General features: G+C 43.7%; 1 protein-coding gene across 2 annotated transcripts; it reads right to left on the reverse strand.

Moving 5' to 3' along the window:
• Positions 1–454: 454 nt before the first annotated feature.
• On the reverse strand, positions 455–22,048 carry SDSL (serine dehydratase like). 2 transcript variants are annotated; one of them, XM_036751311.1, is made up of 9 exons: positions 21,980–22,048; positions 11,095–11,293; positions 9,500–9,539; positions 6,518–6,657; positions 3,305–3,393; positions 2,186–2,413; positions 1,612–1,736; positions 795–1,013; positions 455–705 (listed from the first exon to the last, which is right to left on the reverse strand). In XM_036751311.1, the coding sequence occupies exons 2-8, from the start codon at positions 11,272–11,274 to the stop codon at positions 820–822; spliced, it is 996 nt and encodes a 331-aa protein (XP_036607206.1). In that variant the 5' UTR covers positions 11,275–11,293; positions 21,980–22,048; the 3' UTR covers positions 455–705; positions 795–819. The 2 variants fall into 2 exon arrangements, with proteins under 2 accessions (XP_036607206.1, XP_036607214.1); XM_036751319.1 differs by having other exon boundaries at positions 791–1,013.
• Positions 22,049–25,766: the final 3,718 nt, after the last annotated feature.

Raw genomic sequence — 25,766 nt, forward strand, 5'->3', positions numbered from 1 at the left:
TAGAGTCCCTGAATACCAAACTTGAGAGGTTATGCTTTATTGGGTGAGAGCAGCTAAGTGGTGCTGCATTGGACAGAGTGCTGGCCTTAGAGTCAGGAAGACTTATCTCTCTGAGTTCAAATCTGGCCTCAGACACTTCCTAGCTATGTGACCCTGGGTAAGCCACTTCACCCTCTTTGCCTCAGTTTCCTCATCTGTAAAATGCGCCAGAAAAGGAAATGGCAAATCACTCCAGTATCTTTGCCAAGAGAACCCCAAATGGGGTCACGGAGAGTCAGACATGACTGAAATGACTGAACAACTACAACACTTTGTTAGATGCACAATAGGGAGCCACCAAAGGTTTTTCAGTAAAAGAGGGACTTACTTCCCTCCTCTGTAAAATGGGGTAGTTGGACCTGATGATCTCGAAGTTCCTTTCCAGTCCTGAGGCTCAAAGATTCTACAAACTCAATTCAAACAATGAAATTTTTATTGAATATGTGCTATAACTAGGTTGACACTAAAATGCAAAGCACATGCCTACTTGCAGTCTAGCCGGGGAAGCGAAGAAGAAAACATTTAGACAAGAGAGAAATATCGGGGATTTTAGAGCAATCAGGGAAGGCTTCCAGGAGGAGGGTGGGGCTACAAATGTCACTTTCTCCAGGGGTTCTTGCTGAGAGCATCATTTCAGTGCCAAGGAGTCCGATGGAGAGTTTGATCCTAAAAGGAGAACACTATTTCTCAGGCCTCTCAAGGCCACCTCCCCCTCCCCCAATACCCCATTTTCCTTCACCTGGCTTACTACCCACCTAGAGCCCCGCAGGGCAGGGCCACTCAGCGCCTCCCCAGCTGGGTCTGGAGGTCCTTCAGCTCAGCCCGATGAATGCCGTTCCCACCACACACGATGACCACAACCGAGCCCAGTGAGGAGCTGAGGCGGCCCTCAGCCTGGAGCCGGCCCAGGCAGCCCGAATAGATGGCAGCTAGTGAAGCCCCGCAGGCTGGTTCCACTAGCAGCCTTTCATCATCTGTGACCACAGGGAGGACAAGGCCAGGGGTGCAGGAAGACAGGACAGTGAAATAGAGAGACAGAGGTATCGAGAGCCAGTTAGGACTGAGCACGAGGTACCGCTGTGTTCCACTGTGTCCTCAATGGTTCCTTAGCCATGGCCCATGCTGGTAGCTAGGTGGTGCAGTGGGTACAGCACCAAACCTGGAGTCAGGAAGACCTGAGCTCAAATGCTACCATAGATACTTACTAGCTGTGAGACCCTGGGCAAGTCACTTAACCTCTGTTGGACTCAGTTTCCTCATTTATAAACTGACGATAATAATAGAACCTGCCCCCCAGGGTAGATAGGTGATGAGGATCAAAGAAAACACTGTTTCTGAAACACCCTTTAATACTGGCTATCATTATTATATCATCCCCACTGAGGTATGGAGTAGAGGGACGGCAAGACCAAACCCAAGGAGTCAAAAGACAATAGTGAAACGTCGGCTCTGGGGCAAAATTTCAGGGAAAGATTTTGAGATTAGAGAGCAGTTCTCAGTGACCCTCAGGTCACAGACCCGGGGCCCGCCTAGTCTGCCTATGGGCAAGGCTGACCTTCCTACCACACTCACCAAGGAAGCGCTCAACAGCCTCTACGGCTTCCTCATCGTCCACCAGCTCCGAGATGATCTGGCACTCACGGGCGCACTCCAGCGCCCGGGCACACACGGTCTTAGCACCTAGACATTTTGCCAGACTGGGGGGGGGGTGGGAGGAAAAAATGAATTCTAATGGGAGAAGAAATCAACTCCCCACATGTGAGAAAGACACAGATCATGGATCATAGAACGTGTGTCACAGTGGAAAGGGGGTTGTGTTTGGAGATCACGGACCAGGGCTGGGGGGAGGGGAGACCCAAAGCCCAGCTCTGCCTCTTATGAGCTGTGTGACCTTAATACTCCAAGTCTCCATCATATATGGACTGGGTGGTCTCTGAAGAGACCTTAGACATTATCTAAGCCACCTCCTTTACTGTTCTTTTATGGAGGTACATATGTAATTATGCTTAAGGATCTGGAACTGGAAGGTGTCCCAGAGACCATCGAGTCCAGCCCTCTCATTTTACAGATAGGGAAACTAAGGCCCAGAGAAGGAAAGTGATCTTCTGGGACCAGCATAGCCCCTTGAAAGCCAGGCAATGCCCACCTGGTAATGTCAGGTAAGGTGACAACTCTCCCAGCCTGAATGGTTTGGTTAAAGCTGTCAGCCCCTCGGGTCTCCATGGCGATGATGGGCACATCCTGCCAGCCCACCTCCTTCATTCCTGCCACGACACCAGCCAGGAGGCCCCCACCCCCTACAGAGAGGATGATGGCACCAGGCCGGGTACCCAGAGTATCCTTCAGTTCATGAATCATGCTGCCATGGCCTTCCCTAGAGACAAAAGCAAGAATAGAAAGGCCCCCATCACCACCACCCCACCAAGGACAAATCTTGATGTAGTCAGGAAGACCTGAGTTCAAATCCTGCCTCAGATATGTGACTGCAGGCAAATCACTATATCTTCCTCAGTTTCCACATCTGTAAATATCGGCTAGTCAATAAAAATTTATGAAGCGCCTACAGTGTGCTTGATTGAACACATTATTAAGCACCTACTATGTGCTACAAGGCACTGTGTAAAGCATGAAACACATATTAAAAATGGAAAGACAGTCCCTGCTCTCAAAGAGCTTACAACCTAATGGGGACAAGAATAGCACCTGCCTCAGAGGGTTGTTGTTAGGAAGAAATGAGACAACGTTTGCAAAATACTTTGCAAATCCAAAAGTGATATAAAATGTCAGTGATGATGAGGGGAGGAGGAGGACAAACATAGAGTTCTAGAATGCCAGGACTGGAAAGAACCTTAGAATATGGAATGTCGAAGCTGAGAGGGACCTTAGCATCCTTCCTCATTTTACAAAAGGGAAACTGAGCCTCGGGCTCAAGGTTCACGTGCAAGTTTGTGTCTGAGTGAGGACTGAAACCCAGGTTTCCCAAAATCCAACCTAGAGCCCTTCTCATTGTCACAGAAACATAACCTGGTGCTCGGTTGCCCAAGTTAATGGCTCTGTGCCCTAGCCCAATTCCCCTTTCCTGGAACAATTCTAATGCTAGCAGCCTATGGCCAAGTTGCACAGAGAAAAAGAAGGGAGAAAAGTGTCTGCGTCCCCATGAATAGTAGTGAATCAGTTTCTGATGAGAGCTGACCATAAATCCAGGGACCCAAATACTGGAGGTTTAAGGGGAAAAGCTGGGCAAGGAGAAGGAGTCCATAGTCACCAGATCAGTGGGTGGTCAAAGGGGTGAACGCTGACCCAACCATCCCTTTTGACCAACTCCTGGGCCTTCAAATCAGCTTCATCCCATACCTACAGGAAAATAGACAGAATTAATCAATGAATTAAAAGGCATTTATTAAGAATCTAAGACAGTGATATGGAGCAATCAGGGACTGAGGTCTGAAAACCTAATCATATCACCAAGGGATATAGGAGTGAGACCGGGAGAGGTAATGTCTGGGTCAGGGAGTCAGACTCTAAGGATCTTAACAGAGACACTGGGGCCAGGCTGTAAGCCAATAGTTAAAATCACTTGGGGATTCCTACGGTCGATGGACATTGATATTCAGTCTGTGTCCCAAGTCTGCATCTTCTTGCCCTTCTTCCCTAATTTAGACTAGACTGACTTAGGGCCCAAAACAAACGGAAATATGTTTAGCAGCTTTTTTCCAACTTCTAACCCATCCTACAGTATGTGAATGTCATGGAATGTTACTGTACTATAATGAACATGAAGAATCCAGAGAAGTATAAGAAGATTTCTATGAACTGATGCAGAAGGAAGTTACCAAATCAGACAGACAAGGTACATGATAATGACAGACAATCCAGATGGAAGGAATGATGATCAAGAAAAACCAACGACAACAAAACTGGATGAAGTTATGATGACAAATCTTAGCCTCAAAGTAGACCTACGAGAATGTGCTTCCCTCCTTTCTTTACAGAGGAAGAAAATTATGGGTGTAGATCACTGCCTATAGATGTTAGATTTGGTTGATGTGTTAGTTTTTCTGAACTGGTGTTTGTTTTCCTCTTTTCTATTCTCATTAAAAAAAAAAGGTAGCCCTCTGGGAGGCAGTGGGCAGAGATGCTGGGAAATGAGGGTGATGTAAAAACAGACAGAGGGCTGGGTCTGGAGTTAGGAAGATCTGAGTTCAGATCTGGCCTCAGATTTACTTACTAGCTGTGTGACCCTAGGCAAGTTATTTAACCCTCAGTTTACTCATCTTTAAAATGAGCTGGAGAAGGAAATGGCAAACCACTCCATTCTCTCTGCCAAGAAAATTCCAAGTGCGGTCACAAAAAATCAGACATGACTGAAATGACTGAACAACAAACAAAAAAGACAGCAGAAGAATGTCCCCAACTTTTGGTAAAGTTTGGTTGGAACAATCCTTACTAAAAACCAGCAAATGTTTTGCTTGTTTTCTCTACAAAAAAATATTTACTCAGCATGTACCCATCATCAGTCCTGTTCAAGGCTCTGTAGACAAAACAGAAGCCATCATGGTATAGTGGGGACAGGACTGGATATGGAGTCAGGAGAGGGGTGTTCTAAAACTCCCTCCGATGATTTCCAACTATGTGACCATGAGGTCAAACTTTCCTTCTTACACACTTAAGCCTTCTGAGCCTCAGTTTCCTTATCTGTAAAATGGGGACAATAATATTCTTTACATGTTACCTTTATTCAATAGAATTAATCCAATAGATTAATTATTAATAGAAGTTAATTATTCAATAGGATAAAGGCAGCACAACATAATCCAATACCTGTCTGACTCTTCTCAAAAGGTGGTTGTGAGGCTCAAGCATGATAATGTATGTGAAGCCTTTTACAAAGCATCCTAGAGCTGGTTCCTGCCCCCAGGGAGCTTATAGTCAAATCGATAAGAATTTACTGAATGCCTCAAATTTATTAAACATGGAGAATACAAAGAAAGGCAAAAACAGTCCCTGCGTTCTAGGAGTTCATTGTAATCCCAACAGACAAGATATAGAAACTGGAGGTGATTAACAGGAGGAAAACATATTGGGGTAAGAGAATTCTCGTTCTCAAGCATTAGAGACCAAGGAGAGTATAAACCATGGGACCCCCAGTACACTAGTTCAGAGAACTCTTATCTTGTTCATTCTCTTCAAACATTTGTGGGGCGGGGGTGGGGAGGGGAACCCTGCTGGTTCTAAATGACGTTAATCTACAACCAATGACAAGGGTACTATTATTTCCCCCTGTAGATTGTAATATTTGAGGGAAGACCCAGATCTGCAATTTCCTTGATGAATGGATTCCCATAGGAAAACTCCATCCACCACTGAAGATTGGCTACTGGTCTGCAATTTATAACCCCAGTGAGTTAACTGGGGCTTTAAAAAGTTCAGTGATTAAAGGATCATAGATTCAGAGGCAGAGACCATTTAGAGGAACCACTTCATTTCAAAGATGAAGAACCAGGGAAGTGAACTAAGGTCACACAATTAAGTGTCTGAGATAGAATCTGAGATCAGGTCTTCCTGATTCCAAATCCCAGGCCCCAACCCCTGCACCACCTAACTTCAACAGTCACTCTTTTACCCATGTGTTGTTTAGAAATAAATATGATGCTGCTGGTCATGAATTTTTAATATGATCCGACCCTGACAAGTGGTCCTGGTCCAAATAAAGAGGGGTAAGAATTGGCCAGTGGCAGAATATGGTACACAAAGATGCATTTTAATTGGACTGGTTGAAGTGCGCTCCCATCTAGAGGCAGAGGGATGGGGTCACTTGTAGCCTGAGGACCAGAGACGGGCAAAGCTGGGAGAAGATTAACCACAGATAGGGCATAGCCTCTCCTGATGCCCCTTGGAAAGACAATCCCCTCTACAGTATAAAAAGAGGGTAGTAATACCTGCAATATTTACCTGGTCTGGTTGTTATAGGGCTCAAATGGTAGAGAAAAGAGAAGGAAGGCACTTTGTATTCTTTCAGGTATAGAAATGTTGGTCATTTTACATTACTATGTACTATGTACAATATTACAGTATTATTATGGTATGATGATTATATTTGTTACAATTATATTCATAAATGTAATTCTAAGAGAGGCCTGGATAGAAAGCAGGACTTCAACACAGACAGGCCTGACTTTAATTCCCACCTCTGACACATACTGACTGTGTGACCCTGGATAAGTCTTATACTGACTCAGGACCCCCAGTAACTCTCTAAGACTAGTGATTACAAGGCAGATACACTCTGCTTGGGTACAGGGAGTTCCCTTATCAGAAGCTGTTTACACCAATAAAGTCACAGGCCCCAAAAAATAGCATTACTATACTTCTAAGACTGAAAAGGTTGAGGGAGATAACAGGTAGAAAGAGATCGCCACTGCCTCCAGGCCCTCCCAACCTCCTGGTGGGCTGTGCATTGCAGGAAGCCTTCCATTACCTTCCCCACCATCTGCACCTCAGCCCCCTCCCTCTCCAGCCTCTGAAGCACAGTTGGGCTGGCATTCGTGGGCAACACAATGGTGACTGGGATGCCCAGCTTTCTGGCAGCATAAGCAGCAGCCACACCTGCATTTCCCCCTGCAGAAGTAACAAAAAGGTTAAGGGATCATACATAGTTGGTCTGATATTTACATGTACTTAGTAAGGGAGAATATGGGAGAAGACGATGAAGGCCAAGAAGGAAGCTGCCATCTTGGTAAAGGACACTCTTTTAGAAAAGGTGTGAGCATAGGAGTTAAGATGTCTTCCAAAAGGGGGCTATAGGGCCCATATGTATTCTGTGCTCCCCTCCCAATCATCCCAACATACTAGGATCGTAGCATCACAGTACTTCAAGCTATAACAGATCTTAGAGATCATTTAGTCCAAACTCCTTCATTTTACAAAAGAGGAATCCAAAACCCAGAGAAACTGTGACTTGCCCAGGGTCACACAGGTAGTAAGCAGAAGAACTAAGGCTTGAACCCAACTCCTTCTGTACCATCTTTTCTTCCTCCCAATTCTCTTCCAGCTTCTTCTTATGAGCCAGTCAGTCGATCAATACTTATTAAGCACCTACTATGTGCCAGGTACTATGCTAAACACCAGAGATACAAAGAAATACAAAAGATAAATCCCTCAAAGAGCATACAGTCTAATGGGAGAAATGTAACATGAAAGCAACTTTGTACAAAGAAACTGTATATACATATAATTAGTTGAAGATAATCGACAAAATGATGCATGAGAATTAACAGATAATGAAAGGTTTTTCATAGAAGGTAGGGTTTCAGTTGTAATGGCCTCATTTTTTTTTCAGTAAAATATGACCCAAGACTCTCAGGCAAGGTTGGGGGAGGAAAAGCCATGATTGATTTGAGAAGAGCTACTATGATGAGTGGGATAGTATGTTAATTAGAGAGGCATAAAAGGATTTCCAAGTAGCAGTGAGGGTCAGGTTGATTTAATGTTTAAATTTAAAGAAAATTTGGTATAAACTCATAGGAGACATAGTATGGTTGTGTGATTTTCTCCACCTTCGTTCAACACGACATGTGTGGGTTTAAAGACAACTTATGTCAGGACTGATCCAGGGCTGAGGCTTGACAGGGCATAATCATTGATATGATAAGGTAGCAAGTGACTCAAGAAGAGAGTTTATTGTTGAACGGAATTAATTCACTGAAGGGGTCAAGATGGGGAATGGAGAAGAATGTGGCTAGTGTAGGAATGTTAGCATGGGAGAAAATGAAAGCTCAAGGGATTGGAAATCCCAGTATGATCAAAGACCAGCCAGAGGGAGAGGGAGAGAACAAAATAGATTGTGATCAGATAAGGGAAGTTCAGAATTCATGAACGGGGAGGTGATGCATTTGTGGGTTATGGCAAGATGGAGGGTGTGTATGGCTGAGGTGAGGTAGAGGAGTAGGTCATGGGGGTCAGGGTGTTTGAAGGGGAAATCAAACCGTTTTTCTAAATGCCCCATGAATCTTTCTTAAACTACATTAAGAGAGCCAAATTGTCCAAAGCGGGAGAGAACTGGTGGTCCCTCTGTACTCTGCCAAGGTCAGACCATATTTACAGTATTTGTGTTCAGTTTTGGACATTGTTGGATAAGACTATTGACAAACTGGAGATCATCCACAAAAAGGAGCCTATGGTCATGATGATGAAACCACACCATATGAGAATGAACTGAAAGAACTGGGAATATTTAGCCTGAGGAAGAATAGATTTGTGGGGTGGAGGTGTGATGATAGCTGTTTTCAAATATCTGAAGGTCTGTCAAGTGGAAGAGTCAATCAACAATCAGCAGGCATTTATTAAGTGATCACTATATACTAAGCACTATTCTAAGCACTGGGGATACACAGAAAAGAGAAAAACAAAAACAAAAAACCCTCACATTCTAATGGATTAGATTCATTCTACTCAGCTCCGGAAGAGGAGAGAGAAAGTTCTAGCAAGGTACCTTTCAGTTCAACATAAGGAAAAACTTCTTAAGAAGAACAGTTGCTCAAAAGTCGGATGGGTTTCCTTGGGAGGTAGTGATGTGCCCATAGCCAGAGGTCTTCAAGATAGGCATGGATACCACTTGATAAGCATGTTGTAGAAGAGATTCTTAGCTAGGGATGGATTGGATGAGATGACATCCGAGATCCTTTTCCACTCTGAGATTCTACTCTTCTCTCAGTCTCTCCAGATTTCTTCCAAAACTCTTCCCTCAGACCTTTCTCCAAGAATTTTTAACCAAATAAGGAAGAGGATTTGTGACAAAAGCTAAAACGGAGCTTTTCAAATTCATGAAATTGAAAAGTTTCCACATGATCAAAATTAATGCAGCTAGAGTGAGAAGAGAAGCTGTTAATTGGGAAAAAATCTTTGCAACAAATATCTTTAATAAATACTTAACTACCAAGATATATAAGGAAATAACATAAATGAAACAAAACCAAAATCTATTCCCCAGTTAGTGGTCAAAAGATATGAATAAATAATTGTCAAAAGAATTGCAAACTATAAACAACAATATGGATTGCTCTGAATCATTTATGATAAATGAATATCAAAACCACTCACCACTCTCCTACCCAAGTTCACCTTGTGATTTTCCTCTGATGTTTCTTAACTTCTTTTTCCAAATTGTCTCTGTAACTCAACATCTCTTTCCATCTAGTCTCTCCTCCAAACCTCTCACCTCCAATCCCTTTCCACAACGTCTTCCCCTCAATCTCAACCCCAACCTATTGTCCAAATGTCCACAAACCTCTCCTTCACCTGTTCTATTATCCTATGCCCCTGAAAGAATAAGGGGGAATCTATAAGGTATCCCCACCCCCAGACTTCAGTTCTGTGGACACTATAGAAATTCCCACTTCTTACCCACCCCATCATTTTTAGGATGCCCAAGAAGATTCAGGAATAAAGAGGACTGGCTCACCTGAGGAGCACACCAGGTGTTTGCAACCCTTCTTGGCCATCTATGGAAAGAAGAAAAGGAGCTCAGATTCATTCTGGTCCACTTGCTAGTTACAAACATCACAAATTCTCAGATTCCTTAAGAGTCTAGCCAATATGGAGGATTTTAAATAAAGTTTGTTTTTCTTTGGCAGAAAAGAGAGAGAGAGAGAGAGAGAAAGGGAGGGAGGGAGAGAAGGAGAAAGGAAGGAAGGAAGAAAGGGAGGAAGGAAGGAGGGGGGGGAGGGAGGGAGGGAAGAAGGAAGGAAGGAAGGAAGGAAGGAAGGAAGGAAGGAAGGAAGGAAGGAAGGAAGGAAGGGAGGGAGGGAGGGAGGGAGGGAGGAAGGAAGGAGGGAGGGAGAGAAGGAGGAAGGAAGGAAGAAGAAAAGGAGAGCCAGGCACTCCTCACTTGTCAGGAAATATGTGTGGTGAGGTGGAAGCATGTGGAATTTATGTATGAGATACTGACCTTTTCAGCCACACACATATACACACCCATGAAGGACACAAATGAATGCGCTGTTTTAAAAAATATTTATATCTTTTGTTTTTATATCACCTTCATTTTTTTTTAATATATCCCTTCCTACTCCCTTACCGAGGGAGCCACCCCTTGTACCAAAAAGAAGAAAAAGAAAAAAAATCAGGCAAAACTAACCAATATATCACCTAAGTCTGATGGTATGGACTATAGACTCACAGTCCCCTACTTCGAAAATAAGAGAGGTACAGTCTTGTGCACAGGGGCACACACACTCTTACCCAGTGGTATACATCTATGCTCTTTAACATACCCCTCTCTGCCCCAAATATGCCTGCAGAGTCTCAAAGACACAGGCTAATGTGGTCTCCTATAAGTGGTCCCTAGTCTCTCATACACGTCATATAAGTGAAGAAAGAGACCATTGTATCATAGGCTTCAAGCTGGAAAGGACCTTAGAGACCATCTAGTCTAACACTTTTATTTGATAGTTGAGGAAACTGGAAACTGAGGCCTAGAGAGATAAGGTGGCTTGTTCAATGTCATGGAGGCAGTGCTTATAAAGGCATACATCTAGAGATCATCTTGCTCACTTCCCCCATTTTATAGTTAAAGAAACTGAGGCCAAGAGAGGTGAGATGACTTGTCCAAAGTCACACAAGGAGTACATGATGGAGCCAAAGTCCTCTCATTATGTACTGTGGCATTTGGTGGGGGTGGGGTTGTGAAGACTTAGAAGGAATCTGACCTCTCTGCTCTCTCTTGGGAGGGAAGAAGTGACCATGACCTAGATCCCTAGACATTCTACATCCTCACATAGCTTCCTAATCCCTAGGCACTGTCCCAGCTTCCCAGTCTGCCTGGGTCCCAGACAATAAGGAACACCACAACCTCTCTGCCCCAGAATCCTTCAAGTCTATTCACCCCTGGGATGAGAGTCTAACTGGGTCAAAGGAAGCTGGAGCTCTATCCACCGACACAGACACCCTCCCCAGATCCCTTTATGTCAGACATCTTTCCTCTCTCACCCAAACTCTTTATTTCTCCATTCCTGCCCACACACCTTAAGACCTGCCCTCCAGACCAAAGCCCCTCACCTCCTGGCAGAAGCGTCCTATGCCCCTGATCTTGAAGGAGCCAGCAGGCTGGACATTCTCGAGCTTTAGGAAGACAGTGGTGCCCGCAACCACAGAGAGCGCACAGCTTTCAAGGAGAGGGGTGACAATGTGGAGATGCCTCTGTTCCTCGAGGCCATTTTTCTGAGAACCGTCCGTCATCGAGCCTTACCTACAAAAGCTGACCAACAAAAAGACAGATGTCATCCAAGAATGTAACCACCAAACACAGGCCCCACTCAGCAGACAACAGGGAGAATCTCCCTGGCACAGATCAGGGTTACACCATACAGAAGCAAGCACTTCACTCTACTTCAGACTCCTAATTCTAGCACAGGGGCTCACTGTCTGGGTGACCTTGGACAAATCACCTCCTCCCTCTGGGCCTCAGTTTCCTCCCCTCTAAAATATGGGCAGGAGGTGCTGTCCCCAAGTTCTGTCCCAGTTCTAAGAGTCTATGGTTTTAAATGAAAAAGCAAGAGAAGTAGAAAGAAAGGCATGGAAGAAAGCAGAGAAAAAAGACAAGGAAAGAGTAGGGGATGGGATAGTGTAATCAACACCAGACTTGAAGTCAGGAGACCCAGGATCAGATCTTGATTTACAGTCATTTCCTGTGTGTCCCTGGTCAAGTCACTTTCCCTCTCTGGATCTCAGTTTCCTCCTTTAAAAACTGAGATAGAGTAGATGATTCCTAAAGTTTCTTCCAAGAACTGGCCTCAGTTGAAGCCAGGAAGACTTGGTTTCAAGTTCAGCCTTTCATTCATGTGACCCTGGGCAAATCACTTAACCTTTCACTGTTCTAAGAAACTCCATACTGTAAGACTCTATGCTGCAGAGAAAATGCCAGCCTGCACTGGCAGAGGGAATTTTCTCATCTTAGAGTCTCCTGAATCCATGAAATCATATGTCCAATCCCTAGGCCAGTTTCTCTGATCTTAAGAAGGGAAGAGACCATTAGATGTTAGAGGCAAGAAATCAGAGAGATAGAGTGCAGCAAGAGAGACAGAAATGGAGAGATGAAAGAGACAGAGACAGAGAGATGCAGACACAAAGACAGAGACAGAGGCAAACAGAGAGGCAGACAGAGGGGAGAGAGAGGGAGGGAGAGAGAGGGAGAGGAAGAGAGAGAGAGAGAGAGAGAGAGAGAGAGAGAGAGAGAGAGAGAGAGAAGCAGAGACACAGAGAAACAGAAACACAGAGAGAGACAGAAAGAGAGACAAAAAAGAGAGAGTCACTGAGACAGAGAAAAAGAGATGGGGCAGGGGAAGGAGAGAGTTCAGAAGAAGGCAACAATAGGAGAGGGATAAGAAAGAGAGAGGGCAAGAGGACAGACTAAGAAAGAACTCTGAGAGATGAAAGACTGACCACTCCACACAGCAATCACTGCAGGGGTCAGGAAGTCCAAAGGTCCAGGGGTCCCTAAGACTCCTCCTGGACCTCTTCAATCCCAGATCTCCTGACCTACCTCTCTGGACTGCCTTCGCATTTCAGGGGATTCTGGAGGCTGGCGCCTGTTGCTTTGCTTGCCACAGAGTCCAGGTCCCAGGCTCCCCTCTACCACAGCCTTGGTCCCTCCCCCATAGCTCAAACACAGCCCCTACATGGCCTTTTCTGCCTGGAGACCTGAATGGCCCAGGACCAAGGTCTCCCATCCCCCATCTACACTAGAGGCCAAAAGCCCAGACCAGAGTGGAGAAGGAACCACCTCATACAAGTAAGGGGCCCTAGCAGTTCTGGATCTCAAACTATACCATAAAGAAGTCACAATCCTACAATTTGGTACTGATTTAAAAACGGAGTGATCACTGTAACAGATCAGGGTCACACAACACAGAAGCAGGCAAATATAGCAGCAGCATTGTCAGTAACCAAAAGACCCCAGTTACTGGAGTAAAGACTCCCAATTAGACAGAAACTGCTGGGAAAACTGCAAAGAAGCAGTTTGATAGAAATTGGCATTAGACCAACATCTCGTGCTGAATACCAAGAGAAATTCCAAACGGATGCATGACTTGGACATTTTAAAATGGACTCATCAGCACATTGGAGGAGCAAGGACAAATAACTTTTCAGATCTTTGGATAGGGGAATAATTCATGACCAAACAGGGGATAGAGAGGTTCACAGAAAATTAAATGGACAGTTTTGAATATGTGAAATTGAAAAGTTTTTGCGCAAACAAATCTAATTCAGTTAAAATTAGAAGGGAAACCGGTAACTGGGGGAAAAGCTTTGTAGTAAGTTTCTCTGATGAAGGTCTCACATCCAAGATATATGAGCCATCAGTTCAAATTATAGCAGCAAGAGGGGCAGCTAGGTGGCGCAGTGAGTAGAGCACCGGCCCTGGAGTCAGGAGGACCTGAGTTCAAATCCGGACTCAGACACTTGACACATGTACTAGCTGTGTGACCTTGGGCAAGTCACTTAACCCCAATTGCCCTGCCAAAAAAGCAAAAAAAAAAAAAAATTAAAAAAAAAATTTAAATTATAGCAGCAAGAGACATCGCCCAATAGGTAAGAAGACAAAGGATATCTATCAACAGGCAGTTTTCAAAGGAAGAGATCTAAGTTATCAGTAATCATATGAAAAAATGCTCCAATTCACTAGTAATTATAGAAATGCTGATTAAAGCAACTCTGAAGTTCTACCTTGTACCCAGCAGACCAACAAAAGTGAGCAAAAACGGTAAATGACACATGATAGAGGACTAGGGGAAAACAGACACATTAACACATCATTCATAAAGCCATGAATTGGTCCGGACGTTCTGGAAAGTAATTTGGAATGTGCCCCGAAAGTCTCCAAAGTGTGACCCAACTATATAATTTCTAGGCTTGTACCCCTAAAGAGATCGAAGAAAGCAGAGAAGTACCCATGTGTACAAAATATGTACAGCAACTGTTTTCATAGCAATCCCCAAACAGAAAACTAAGAGGGTATCCACTTAATGAGGAAGATGTCGAGGTGGATACTTTGTAGCCAGAAAGTTCAAATACACTTAGTAGCTGTATGTAATATCAGGATAATCATAGTACCTCCCTCCCAAGGTTGTTGTGAGATAAAATGACATAATATTTGTCAAATATTCTCCCTTTAAAGCACTATGTAAATGCTAGCTACTATCTATTATTTATCAATATCTATTATTTATTAATTCACAAGAAATAATGAAATAGTTTCAGAGGAAATTGGGAAGACCTATATGAGCTGATTCCGAGTAAAGTGACTAAAATTAGAGAAATTATTTAATTACAGTTGCCCCTTCTGCATCTCAGGGGTTAGGGGCATGCTGCCCCCACGATCAGGAAAATCTGTGTAAAATTTTTTGACCCTTCATACCAGAGAAGTCTGAATTTTTTCATTTTCTTTTATGGGATGTTTACAGTACCTTATTGTAAAATTTGGGTTAAGTATCTGGTTACAGACTCTGTGTCATCTGTCTCCGGTTTGCGCAAAACTCCCCCAAAATTCCCATTTAATTTCTTATGCCAGCCTGCAATATATGGAAACCCCATGGGAAAAGTAGAGGTATGGAAGGGATAACTGTACAAGTCTTTTAGGGACCACTAGGTGGCGCCATAGTGCACAGAGCAACGATCCTGGAGTCTTGGAGACACCTGAGTTCAGTTTCAGCCTCGGACATTTAGTAGCTGTGTGAACCTGTGCAAGAGTCACCTAACTTCCATTTGCCTCAGTTTTCTCATCTGTCAAATGGGGATGATAATAGCACTTACCTCCCAGAGTTGTAGTGAGGATAAAATGGGATAATTGATCATTGTAAAGCATTCAGCACAACTAAAAAATACCTCATAGGAGGGAGAAAAGGAGAAAGAAATTATAAATGGAAAAGGGGGAAGAAAAGCCTTCCTCATAGATCTAGAAATGGAAGGGACCTTATAAGCCATCTAGTCTAATCCTTTCATTTTACAGATAGAGAAACTGAGGTTTAGTGAGGTTAAGTGAGTTGTCTATGGTCAAAAAGCTGATAGTTATTAAAAGCAGGATTTGAACCCAGTACTTTAATCACTCCACATGCTGCCCCTCTCCTGAAACAGAGAGGATGTGTAAGATTAGCTGCCTAAGTGAGGAGAGCAGCCATCAGTTAAACAAGAAAGCCTTGAACTGAAAGCAGCAACATTGGCATTAGGGTGATCGACAAGGCTATTTTTATGGATGGTTAGACACCTATATCCTGTCATCCCCTTTCCAGGAGCCTGGAACCCAAAGAGATTTTAAAGGTCACACAGCCCACGAGCAAAGCAGGTCAACCGACTCTTTGGCCTAGAACACAGCATTGTTTCCTGGCCCTGTCACTGGAGTATATTTTGGAAGGAGAAGGGGATGAGGGAGAAGCCAGGAACCTCTGAAGATAGCTTGCATGGTGGCCTCCCCCATTAGAATGTGAGTTCCCTGAGGGCAGGGACAGTTTGTGCCTTCTTGTATCCCTAGGATTTAGTCAGTCAATAAATATTTTAAGTACCTACTATGTTCCAGGCACTGTGCTAAGCAGTTGGGACACAAAGCAAGGCCACAGTCTAAAGAGGAGACACAACATGCAAATGACTATGTCCAAACAAGCTACACACGGGATAACTAGAGATGATCAACAGAGAGAAGGTGCTAGAATTAAGAAGGGTTGGGAAAGGCTTCCTTTAGAAGGTGGGATTTTAGTTGGGACTGGAAGTACCAGGCACATTGTTGTTCAGTCATTTTAGTCATGTCCAACTCTCTATGATCCCATTTGGGGTTTTCTTGGCAGAGATGCTGCAGTGGTTTGCCATTTCCTTCTCCAAATCATTTTATAGATGAGGAAACTGAGGCAAACAGGGTTAAGGGACTTGCCCAGGGTCACACAGCTAAGAAGTGTCTGAGGCTGGATTTGAACTCTGGAAGAGGAGTTTTCCTGACTCCAGGTCTAGCACTCTATTCACTGAGTATAGAAAGTGCTTAATAAAGGTTTGTTGATTGATCCTACCCCTCCAGAGAGCTCCCTGGGAAGAAACTTCTTCCCTTGATAGAGATCAGTGCCAGGTCTATATAGAAGTTATAGCCTAGGACAGAGCAGCATGTGTCAAAGCTTGAACCCAGGTCTCTTCTGACTCTCAGACCTGCTTCCTTTCCCCACTATTCCAAATTGTCAGGCTGCAAAAGGTGAACAAAGTTGGTCTGAAGCTGCAAGGAATGTAGCATATGAGGAATTCTGAGAATCAGAGAAGACTTATATGAACTGATGCAGAGGAGAGGAAGAAATCAAAAACAGGAAAACAACATACAGGATAACTACAAAGATGTCTATAACAAGCACAAAGATAACTACAAATATTACACCACACAGTAGCAAAACTCAGGTCAAGACAGATAACGCTGATACCTTTCAGTTAAAGCACATCCTTCCTCTTGACGATAGGAAAGCTATGAAAGAGGAAATGGATTTGTGCTCCCAGTCTCTCACAAACCCCCTTTTAGGTGGCTTTGCTTGGATGTTTTCTGGGAATTTACTTTGGAAAGCGGTTGTTTGTGTAATTGTCAGGCCAACGAAAGGTATCAACAAAATCTGTATTAAAACAGTCTTCATCTGGAGCCTGCTGCTCAGCTGACCTGCGGGTGTCAGCCACCAGTTTGGAGAGATGAAGGAAAGAAATGGAAAGTCATAGAAAGATGCAGTTCATAGATTTAGAGCTTGAAGGGAACATAGGGACCATTGAGTCAAAATCTCTTATTTTATAGATGAGAAAACTGAGGCTCAGAAGTCACACAGTAGGGAATCAGAGGCAAGATTTGATCCCAGATTTTCTGAACCTAGATGGTGATCTTCATGAGGTCAGGGACTGTCTTTTGCCTCTTTTTGTATTCCCAGTGCTTAGCCCAGTGCCTGGCACATAGTAGGTGCTTAATAAATGTTTAATTATTAATTGATAATTTGTCAACTAAACTATTAATTGATGGAGAATTCTTTGAGAGCAGGGAATGTCTTTTCCCTTTTTTGTATCCCCAGCACAAAACACAGTGTCTGACACATAGTAGGTGCTTAATATACGTTTATTGAATTGAATTAACTCCATATTCAGCTTTCTTTTCTTCCAACTTTCTCATCTTGGGAGGAACTGCCATCCTCACCATCCTCACCACTGATCTCAGGGGAATGTGATCAAACAGAATCTGAAGTCCATGCTTCTGGTCTTCCCAGTCTTAAACCACCCTGAAGGTGGGGTTACCCCTAAGGCCCAAGAAGTCACCTCCTCATTTCTCACCCACCTGCCCTCTTGAGCTTTGTGATCTCCAGAACAACTGGAGAACCACATCTTCCCCTAACCAACTCTGTGGTCCTTGGGGAGGTACTCTCTCCTGATGTTTTTTCTAATATAAGAAGGGGGAAGGGTTCCTTATTTATGGGGTTCTAAAGGCCCCTCTCAGCCCTGACATTCCAGTTAGGTCATTCCCTGTTCTAAGGCCCCTCCCAGCTCTGATATCCCCTGTTCTAAGGCCCCTCCCAGCTCTGACATTGCCTGTTCTAAGGACCCTCCTAATTTCACAATGACCAGGAAGGTATAAATGCCCAGGAATTCCCAGCTGCCAGCCTCTCCATTTCAGTGTGCCCAATCAGCCACTATGTGGAGCCCTGAGTCTCCCCTAGACACTTGACCTCCAAACCAAATTGTAAGTGACTAGGATCACAGACTGGCCCCCAGGGGGAAGATTCTGGGCCAAACAGGAACCGTTGTGCAGGCTGGCCTCAGATCCAAACTGGCTAGTTCCAGTTCCTTGGAGTTTGACCCTGTTTACTCGCAAGGGGTGACGACCTTGGGGATTTTAGACTGAAAACAGCCCCCTCCCCATCCCATCTCTTCAGATGACCACCTGTGTGAGCTGGAGTCAGTCACTGAACCGTTCCGAGCCTGTTTTCACATCTATAAATGAAGGCATTGGACCAGACGACACCTGAGGTCTCTTCCATTCCCCTCTAGAGTTGTGAATCTTTGACCCTTCCAGAACCCCCGCCACAGAGCTTCCCAATAAACGATTAGGTAGAAATCAGAAGGCAGCCCAAGGGGCAACTTTTGTCCTCCATTCAATTTTTTGTTTATTTCATTGTGGTTTTAGGGACCTTTAGCACATCAAGAGGATGGGGGGAGGGAGAAAGAGTGATGGGCTTGAGGTCAGGAAAACCCAAGTCTACCTCCAGCCCCAGTCATTAACTAGCTGTGTGGTGGGTGCTGGGCACCTCTCTCTGGGCCTCTGTTTCTTCATTTGTAAAGTGGGGATAATAACAGCACCTCCTTCCCAGGGTGGGTTTGAAGATCAATTGAGATAATATTTGTAAAACGCTTAGCACAGTGCCTGGCACACAGTAGGTATTATATAAAAGCTAGCTATTTTTATTAGATTGGGGAAGGAAATGGCAAACCGCTCTAGTATCTTACCAAGAAAACCCCAAATGGGGTCACAAATAGTCAGATATGAAAATGACCGAACAACAAAATTAGGATTAGTTACAAGGCAATTCGGGGGCATGGTGGATGGAGCGCTGGACCTGGAGTCAGGAGTACATGATTTCAGGTCCAGTCTCAGATATTTACGAGCTGTGTGACCCAGGGCAAGTCACTTCACTTCTATTTGCCTCAATCTCCTCATCTGTAAAATGGCACCTACCTCCTAGGGGTGTTGTAAGGATCAAATGAGATAATCATTGTAAAACTCTTTGCAAAGCTCTTTCAAACAAAGCCCTATATAAATATTAGGTCTTATTATTCTCAATTAATCCCAGAAACCAAAGAGCAGACCCCAGTAGAGGACATCTCTCTCTCTCTCTCTCCCCAACTCATCAAACACGATGTTGATGTGCTAACAGCTGGTGGTGATGACAGCAACCATCAGTTAAACAAGCAGGCTATTAGTTAAGATCAAATATGAACAATTCTGTTGGGCATTTAACTAACTCTTTCACCCATCATACTACCTATACGGTACTGCTACAACAATTCAAATAAAAAGGAATGTGACAGTAGACAGCGGCGAGTCATTCTTTATTCCACCATCTACCATTCCATTCCTTTCACAGCCTGGCCTCTTTCTATCTTTCAATACGTAGATTTACACCTTTTTCCCCTCCACAAAGTCTATGGTCCAGTCACCCTGGCCTCGTTTCTGCTCCTGACATAAGACATTCCATCTCTAACCTCCAAACCTTTGCAAAGGCTTTTCCCCCTGCCTCAAATGCCCTCCCTCCCCACCTCTATGTCTTGGAATTATACCACTCCTAGGGCTATAACCCAAAGAGATCGCACAAGTGGGAAACAACATACAAAAAATATTTATAGTGGCTGTTTTTGTGGTGGCAAAGAATTGGAAATCAAGGGGATGCCCATCAATTGGAGAATGGCTGAACAAGCTGTGGTATATGAATGCAATGGAATACTATTATGTTATAAGAAATGGGGAAGATACGGACTTCATAATAACCTGGAAAGACCTACATGATACGATGCTGAGTGAGAGGAGCAGAACCAGGAGAACATTGTACACAACCACAGACATATTGATTCTGTGATGACTAATCTTGATAGACTTGGCTCTTCTCAGCAATACAAGGCTCAAAGATAGCTCCAAAGAACTCATGATGGAAAAAGCGAGCTACATCCAGAGAAAGAACTGTGGAGTCTGAATGTAGATTAAGGCAAACTATTTGCTCTCTCTCTCTCTCTCTCTCTCTTCATTTTTTTTTTTGGTTTTGTTTCTTCTCTCTCATGATTCATTCCATTGGTCATAAATCTTCTTTGCAACTTGACTATTGTGTAAATAAGTTTAATGCAAAGGTTTATGTAGAATCTATATCAGACTGCATGCCATCTTGTGGGGGAGGGGGAGAGGGGAGGGAAGGGAAGAAAATTTGAAACTCAAGAACGTGAAAAATTAAGTGTTGTAAACTAAAAACAAAAAATCTGACTAAAAAAAGACTAAACTCAAACACTACCTTCAATACAAAATCTTTCCTGATTCTGCCCTCCTCAGGCACCCTCCCTCCCTAGCAGCCTTTCTGTATGTATTTATATATATTGTATGTATATCTAGAGTATATATATTGTATATGTATATATATATATATATACATACATACATATATAGGGATGTGTGTGTGTATATATATGTGTGTGTATATATTTATATATATATGTGTGTGTGTGTATATATATATATATACATATATATATATATATATATATATATATATATATATATATATATATATATATATATATATGGTCTCCCCCATTGCAATGTAAGTGCACTGAGATTGAGGACTGTTTCACTTATGTCTTTGTATCTCCAGCACAAGGGAGTTGGCCTCGATGACTAATTAGGTCCCTTTTAGCTCTGAATCTATCTCCCATGATCCTCCATGCTTTGGATCATAGATTCAGAGTTGGATGGCTATCTGGACCAACACCCAGGGGTCATAGGAGGAGGTAACAGGATCACAGATCCAGGGACAGAAGCAAGCTCAGAGGCATCTAGTCCAACTCCACTCATTTTACAGGGCAGGAAACTGACACCCAGACAGATGAAGGTCTAATTCTAATTAGAATTACTAATAGGTGGTAGTAAGCTTCAAGGGGTAGCGAGGTGGCACAGTGGATAGAGTTCTGGGCCTGGAGTCAGGATGGCTCATCTTCCTGAGTTCAAATCCAGCCTCAGACCCTTACTAGCTGTGTGACCTTGGGCAAGTCACTTAAATGCTGTTTGCCTTAGTTTTCTCATCTATAAAATAAACTGGAGAAGGAAAGGCAAGCTACTCTGGTATCTCTGCCAATAAAACCCCAAATGGAACATGACTGAAATGACTGGGGAAAAAAAATCTTTAAGCTTCAGAGGCAGGATTTGAACCTGAGTCCTCTACATTCAATTTCAGAGCTCACTCTATTTCCTAAAATTCTGTGCAAAGAGCAAAGCACTAACAGAAGAACTTAGTTTGAGCCCTGGCAGTTCTGTCAGACTCTCTAGTTGCCTCGGACCTTTGGTCACTCGGCTCCTGTGAGACTCAATAAAATAAAGATAACAACCCTTCCCCCTTTCTTCCTCTGTCCCAGAGTAGTAATAAGAGAAAAGAGAGATTCTGAAATCTATTAATTAGAGGTCAGATCTAAAAGGTTCATACAGAGGTCAGTTTAATTTTTCACAAGGTGCTGATAAGCAGGTCCAAAGCCTTTCATTTTACAAAGAAAGGAAACTGAGGCACAGAGAAAGAAAGAGTTAGCAGAGAGTCATTAGTACTTATCCCAGTGAAGCCCCTACGGAATCCTGGGCCCATTCTGTGGGGTTCGCTGGCAGACACCTGCCCCTTTACTCTCCCCCAGTCCTCTGGACCCACAGAAGACAGAGCAGAGCTCTTCATGCCAGACTGCTTCTCAGGGACCCCGACCTCCTCCGCTTTTTCTGAGTCCCATGAAATAGGGGTGAAAATAGTTATTTCCAGTGGATACCAAGGATGGAGTTTCTTTCTAAAAATAAACCTCCAAATGACAGCTGTCTCACAGTGGGGTGGGGAGGAGAGGTAGTTCCCACCCCAGCCCCAGACCCAAAGCTTCCCTCAATCCCTCTCTCCCCAGAATCACTTAGCCCAGCTCCCCCATCACCAATGAAGAGTTTTATTATGTTCTAGAAATTTGCCCTGATATCCTCTGGAGGGCCAGGTCTCTTCCAGTCCCTGGAAGACAGATGACAGTCAGTCAGCCAACAAACATTTATTCAATGTTTACTATATATATACCAAACACTGTGTTAAGGTCTGGAAATAAAGATAAAAACAGTCCCGGGCCCCACACACTGCTCCCCTCCCATCTTTTAGGGAGGCCCAGGGGCTTGGCTTACCTCACTGCAAACTGCCCTTAGACTCACTCCTCAGGCTGCTGCTGGCCCCCAGCACCTGGCTCAGCTTCCTGCTGGAGTTTAGACCTTCAGCTCCTCCTCCTAGGTGAAAAGGCCACTCTGCTCAGGCCCGTGGAAGACCGCCAGATCCAAGGAAGAAAAGAATAGGGAGAAAGAAACAGCTGGGGAACCCTCTAGAGGCAGCGTGATAGGGGGTAAAGAATTCTGGATCTGGCCTCTGGACACCTGCCATTCAAACCCTAGAATTCTAGATCTGGAGGAGACCCTAGGTGTAGAGACCTGAGGGGCCATGCGGGCCAACCCCCTTAATTTTACAGTTGAGGAAACAGATCAGTCACACCAATTGTGTGAATGGAAAGATCTGGTCTGTTACAGAGCTCTTCCACCTTCCACCCACTCTTTCTTCCACCTTCGTCAAGGATGCCCTCGGCAGAGGTGTCGATTATTGACCAAGATTTTAGAGGTCAGGGAAGCATCCTTTTTATCCTGGAAGATGCCTCCACCCCTGCGGCCACTTCCTCTTATAGGTCAGCTCCTTCTGAGGCAGCTAATTGGTGCAGCAGTTAGTGTGATGGCCCCAAGGCAGGAAAACCTGAGTTCAAATCCCACCTCAGATACTTACCTGGGGAAGTCTCTTTTTGCCTCAGTTTCCTCACCTGTAAAGTGGGCATAATAATAGCATCCACTGGAGGCCGTCTAATCCCTGTATTTTAAAGATATGATACTAAGTACCTGAGACAGAATTTGAATCCAGACCTTTTTTTTTTTTGGAGGGGGGAAGGAAGGGCAATTGAGGTTAAGTGATTTGCCCAAGGTCACACAGCTAGTAAGTGTGTCAAGTGTCTGAGGTCACATTTGAACTCAGGTCCCCCTGGCTCCAGGGCTGGTGCTCTACTCACTGTGCCACCCAGCTGCCCCTGAATCCAGATCTTCTTGACTCCAAATCCAATGTTCTCTTCAGAGCAAGACAGTGGGCAGAAGGATTCCCACTTACCTTTTGTTTTAGAATCTTTTTTTGCTCCTATGAACATGTCGACAGAAGCAGAAATATTTTTGGATTTGGAATGTGATGGCCTGTGTTTAAATTCTGGATCTGTGTGACCTTGAGCAAGTAATTTCCCGTCTCTAACCCTTAGTTGTTTATTTTTTTCCCTCTCTTCCATGAGGGGAACTAAATGACTCCCTAAGTTTTTTCCTGGCTCTTAATTTATGGTGTTATAAGAGGGTGGTTCCTGCTTAGGATTCCTCATCTCTCTCAATCCAGTCATGAAGGGGGAGGAGGAAAGGATCAAGCACTTATTAAGCACCTGCTGTGTACCAGGCACCATCTCATTTGAGCCTCACGGCAACCCTGTGAGATAAGTGCTAATATCATCCCCATTTTTGATAGCTGGAGAAACTGAGGCAGGTACAAGCTAAGTGATTTGGCCAGAGTCACACAGCTGGTGTCTCCATCAGGATTTTATAACAGATCTTCCTTGATTCCAAGTCCAGCACTCCTACCTACCCCATAAATCTCAATAAGAGATTTCTTAGAAATTTTAGAATTCTTAGAAATCTTAGAAAAAATCTTAGAAAGAAATGTTAGAAAGAAATTGGGGCAGAGGTAGATTTGACAGCCTGTAAGGTCCCTTCCAGCCTCAGTTTCTTTATCTGTAAAATGAGAGAGCTAGGTAGCTTTTTAAAGTTTGTAAATATTCAGAGCTGGAAAAAACAAATTCAGAGCTGGAAAGAGCCTTAGAAGCCACTTAATCACATGACTAATGTGGAAATATGTTTGATATGATTGCTGCTTGCTGTCTTGGGGAGGGGAAGGAGGGAGGGAGAAAAAAGTTTGGAACTCAAAATCTTATAAAAGTGAATGTTAAAAACTTTCTTTACACAGTGGGAAAAAATAAAACACTATTAAAAATATTTTTTTAAAAAGAAGCCACTTAATCTATCTCCCTCGTTTTATAACTAAGGAAACTCAGGCCTACAGAGGTGAGACCCTGAGCAAGGAGACTTGACTAAGGTCACAAAACAATAAGTAGAAAAACTGGGATCGGACCCCAAGGTCTCCAAAGACAGCTGGCGTTCTTTCCACTGAGCCACATTGGGTGTTCTAGCAAGGAAGGCACAGGGCCAGGAATGATGCTATTGGCAGGGAGGGCAGATAGCAAGGGCAGGAGCAAGAGGGAGCAGGAAGAGACGCAGGAGATGGACTTGGAGAGGGAGGCTGGGGCCTTGAGTCTAAAATAACCCTTGACCTCACAGGTCACTCACCCCTCACCCGAGCCTGCCAGGTAGATGTTCGTCAGCCGACTTCACCCCTACGGCACCTCTTGCCCCATGATTGCACCTATTGGCCACCATGCACACACCTATCTGTGTCCCTGGGTTATTGTTTAAGCAGACATTTCGCCATGCTTATGTTGAAGCCGTCATTTCGCCTCCTTCCCATCCCCAGGTCCACTTGGCTGGGGCTTCCACTCTCAAAATAGGACTCAACACTGGCTCCCCCTCTCCTGAAGAAGGAGTGCTTTGGGGACACTCCACCGGACCTGTCCAGTGGCCTATATCGTCTCCTTCTCCATAAGGGGCATATAACCTCTCAGCCTCAGTTTCCTTTTCTGAAAAGGGAGAGGGTTGAATTGGAGGGCCAGCCAGATCTGTGGCTCTTACCTCTAGGAGCCTCAGTCTCTCTATCTATAAAAACAGAGGGCTGTGTAGTTCTCTTTAAAGGTTTGTAAACCTTTGTATTTTAAGGTTTGTAAAACACTTTCCAAATATTATCTCATTTGAGCTTCAAAATAACCCTGGGAGGTATTCTCATGCCCATCTTACAGATTAGGAAACCGAGGTACTCAGAGGCTAAATGTCTTGGCCATGGTCACACAGCTGTGAAGTCTGAGGCCAAATCTGAAGTCCACTGTATCACCTAGTGGCCTTAGATGTCCTCCAGAGGGTGGGGCCACATGGGCCTCAAGGCTGCACGCTCCCCACCCCTGCATCTAGTCCAATGCCCTCATTTTACCCATGAGAAAATTGAGGCATGAAGAAATGGACTAACTTGCCCAAGCTCAACTATCACCATATGTGTCAGAAGCAGGATTTGGACCCAGGTCCTCTGATATACCAGAAGAGACTATAGCACACTTGTCACAAATAGCAACAAAGGAGCTGGTGATGTGGGCCTGGGGCTAAGTGATAGCAGGGAAAGAGAGACCAATAGGAATCAATCATCCCTGCCCCCCAGGGCTGAAAAAGTCAGCCCCTAATCCAGACCTCAAAGACAGACCAGACAGACAAACATTAAAAAGAATGGGAAATAAATAGATTTATGATCTATAATCTATAATGTATAACATACAACAGTATATCTAATGTCTTATATATGATTGTTACATCTAATTATACATTATATACAAAACATATAAATTATATATAATTATGTGTTGTATGTATGCATATATTACATATGTATTATATGTGTATACATGCATATGTATACTATGTAACAATATATTATATATAGTATAAATCATATTATATATTATAAATTATCTATTATAATTTGTGTTATATCATTTTTATTATATATTAAAAAGCATATTATAAATTATATAATATAAATTATTTAATATATTATAAATTACATGTTTTATACACACACATATATAGATATGTAATTTGTCCTTGGCAACTGGTCCCATCACTTCCTGGCAAATAGAGGGAGAAGAAGTGGAAGGAGTGACCGATTTGATATTCTTGGGCTCAAAGATCACTA

This window comes from Trichosurus vulpecula, chromosome 1, assembly GCF_011100635.1.
Source record: "Trichosurus vulpecula isolate mTriVul1 chromosome 1, mTriVul1.pri, whole genome shotgun sequence".
Taxonomy (NCBI): Eukaryota; Metazoa; Chordata; class Mammalia; order Diprotodontia; family Phalangeridae; genus Trichosurus; species Trichosurus vulpecula.

Excerpts from the sequence above, each read along its gene's own strand:
- SDSL (XM_036751311.1), bottom strand. The coding sequence starts at position 11,274 with ATGACGGACGGTTCTCAGAAAAATGGCCTCGAGGAACAGAGGCATCTC. Across the intron at positions 6,658-9,499 it reads ACACCTGGTGTGCTCCTCAG|GGGGAAATGCAGGTGTGGCT; the intron begins GTGAGCCAGTCC and ends TTACTTCTGCAG. Across the intron at positions 3,394-6,517 it reads AGGTGCAGATGGTGGGGAAG|GTATGGGATGAAGCTGATTT; the intron begins GTAATGGAAGGC and ends ATTTTCCTGTAG.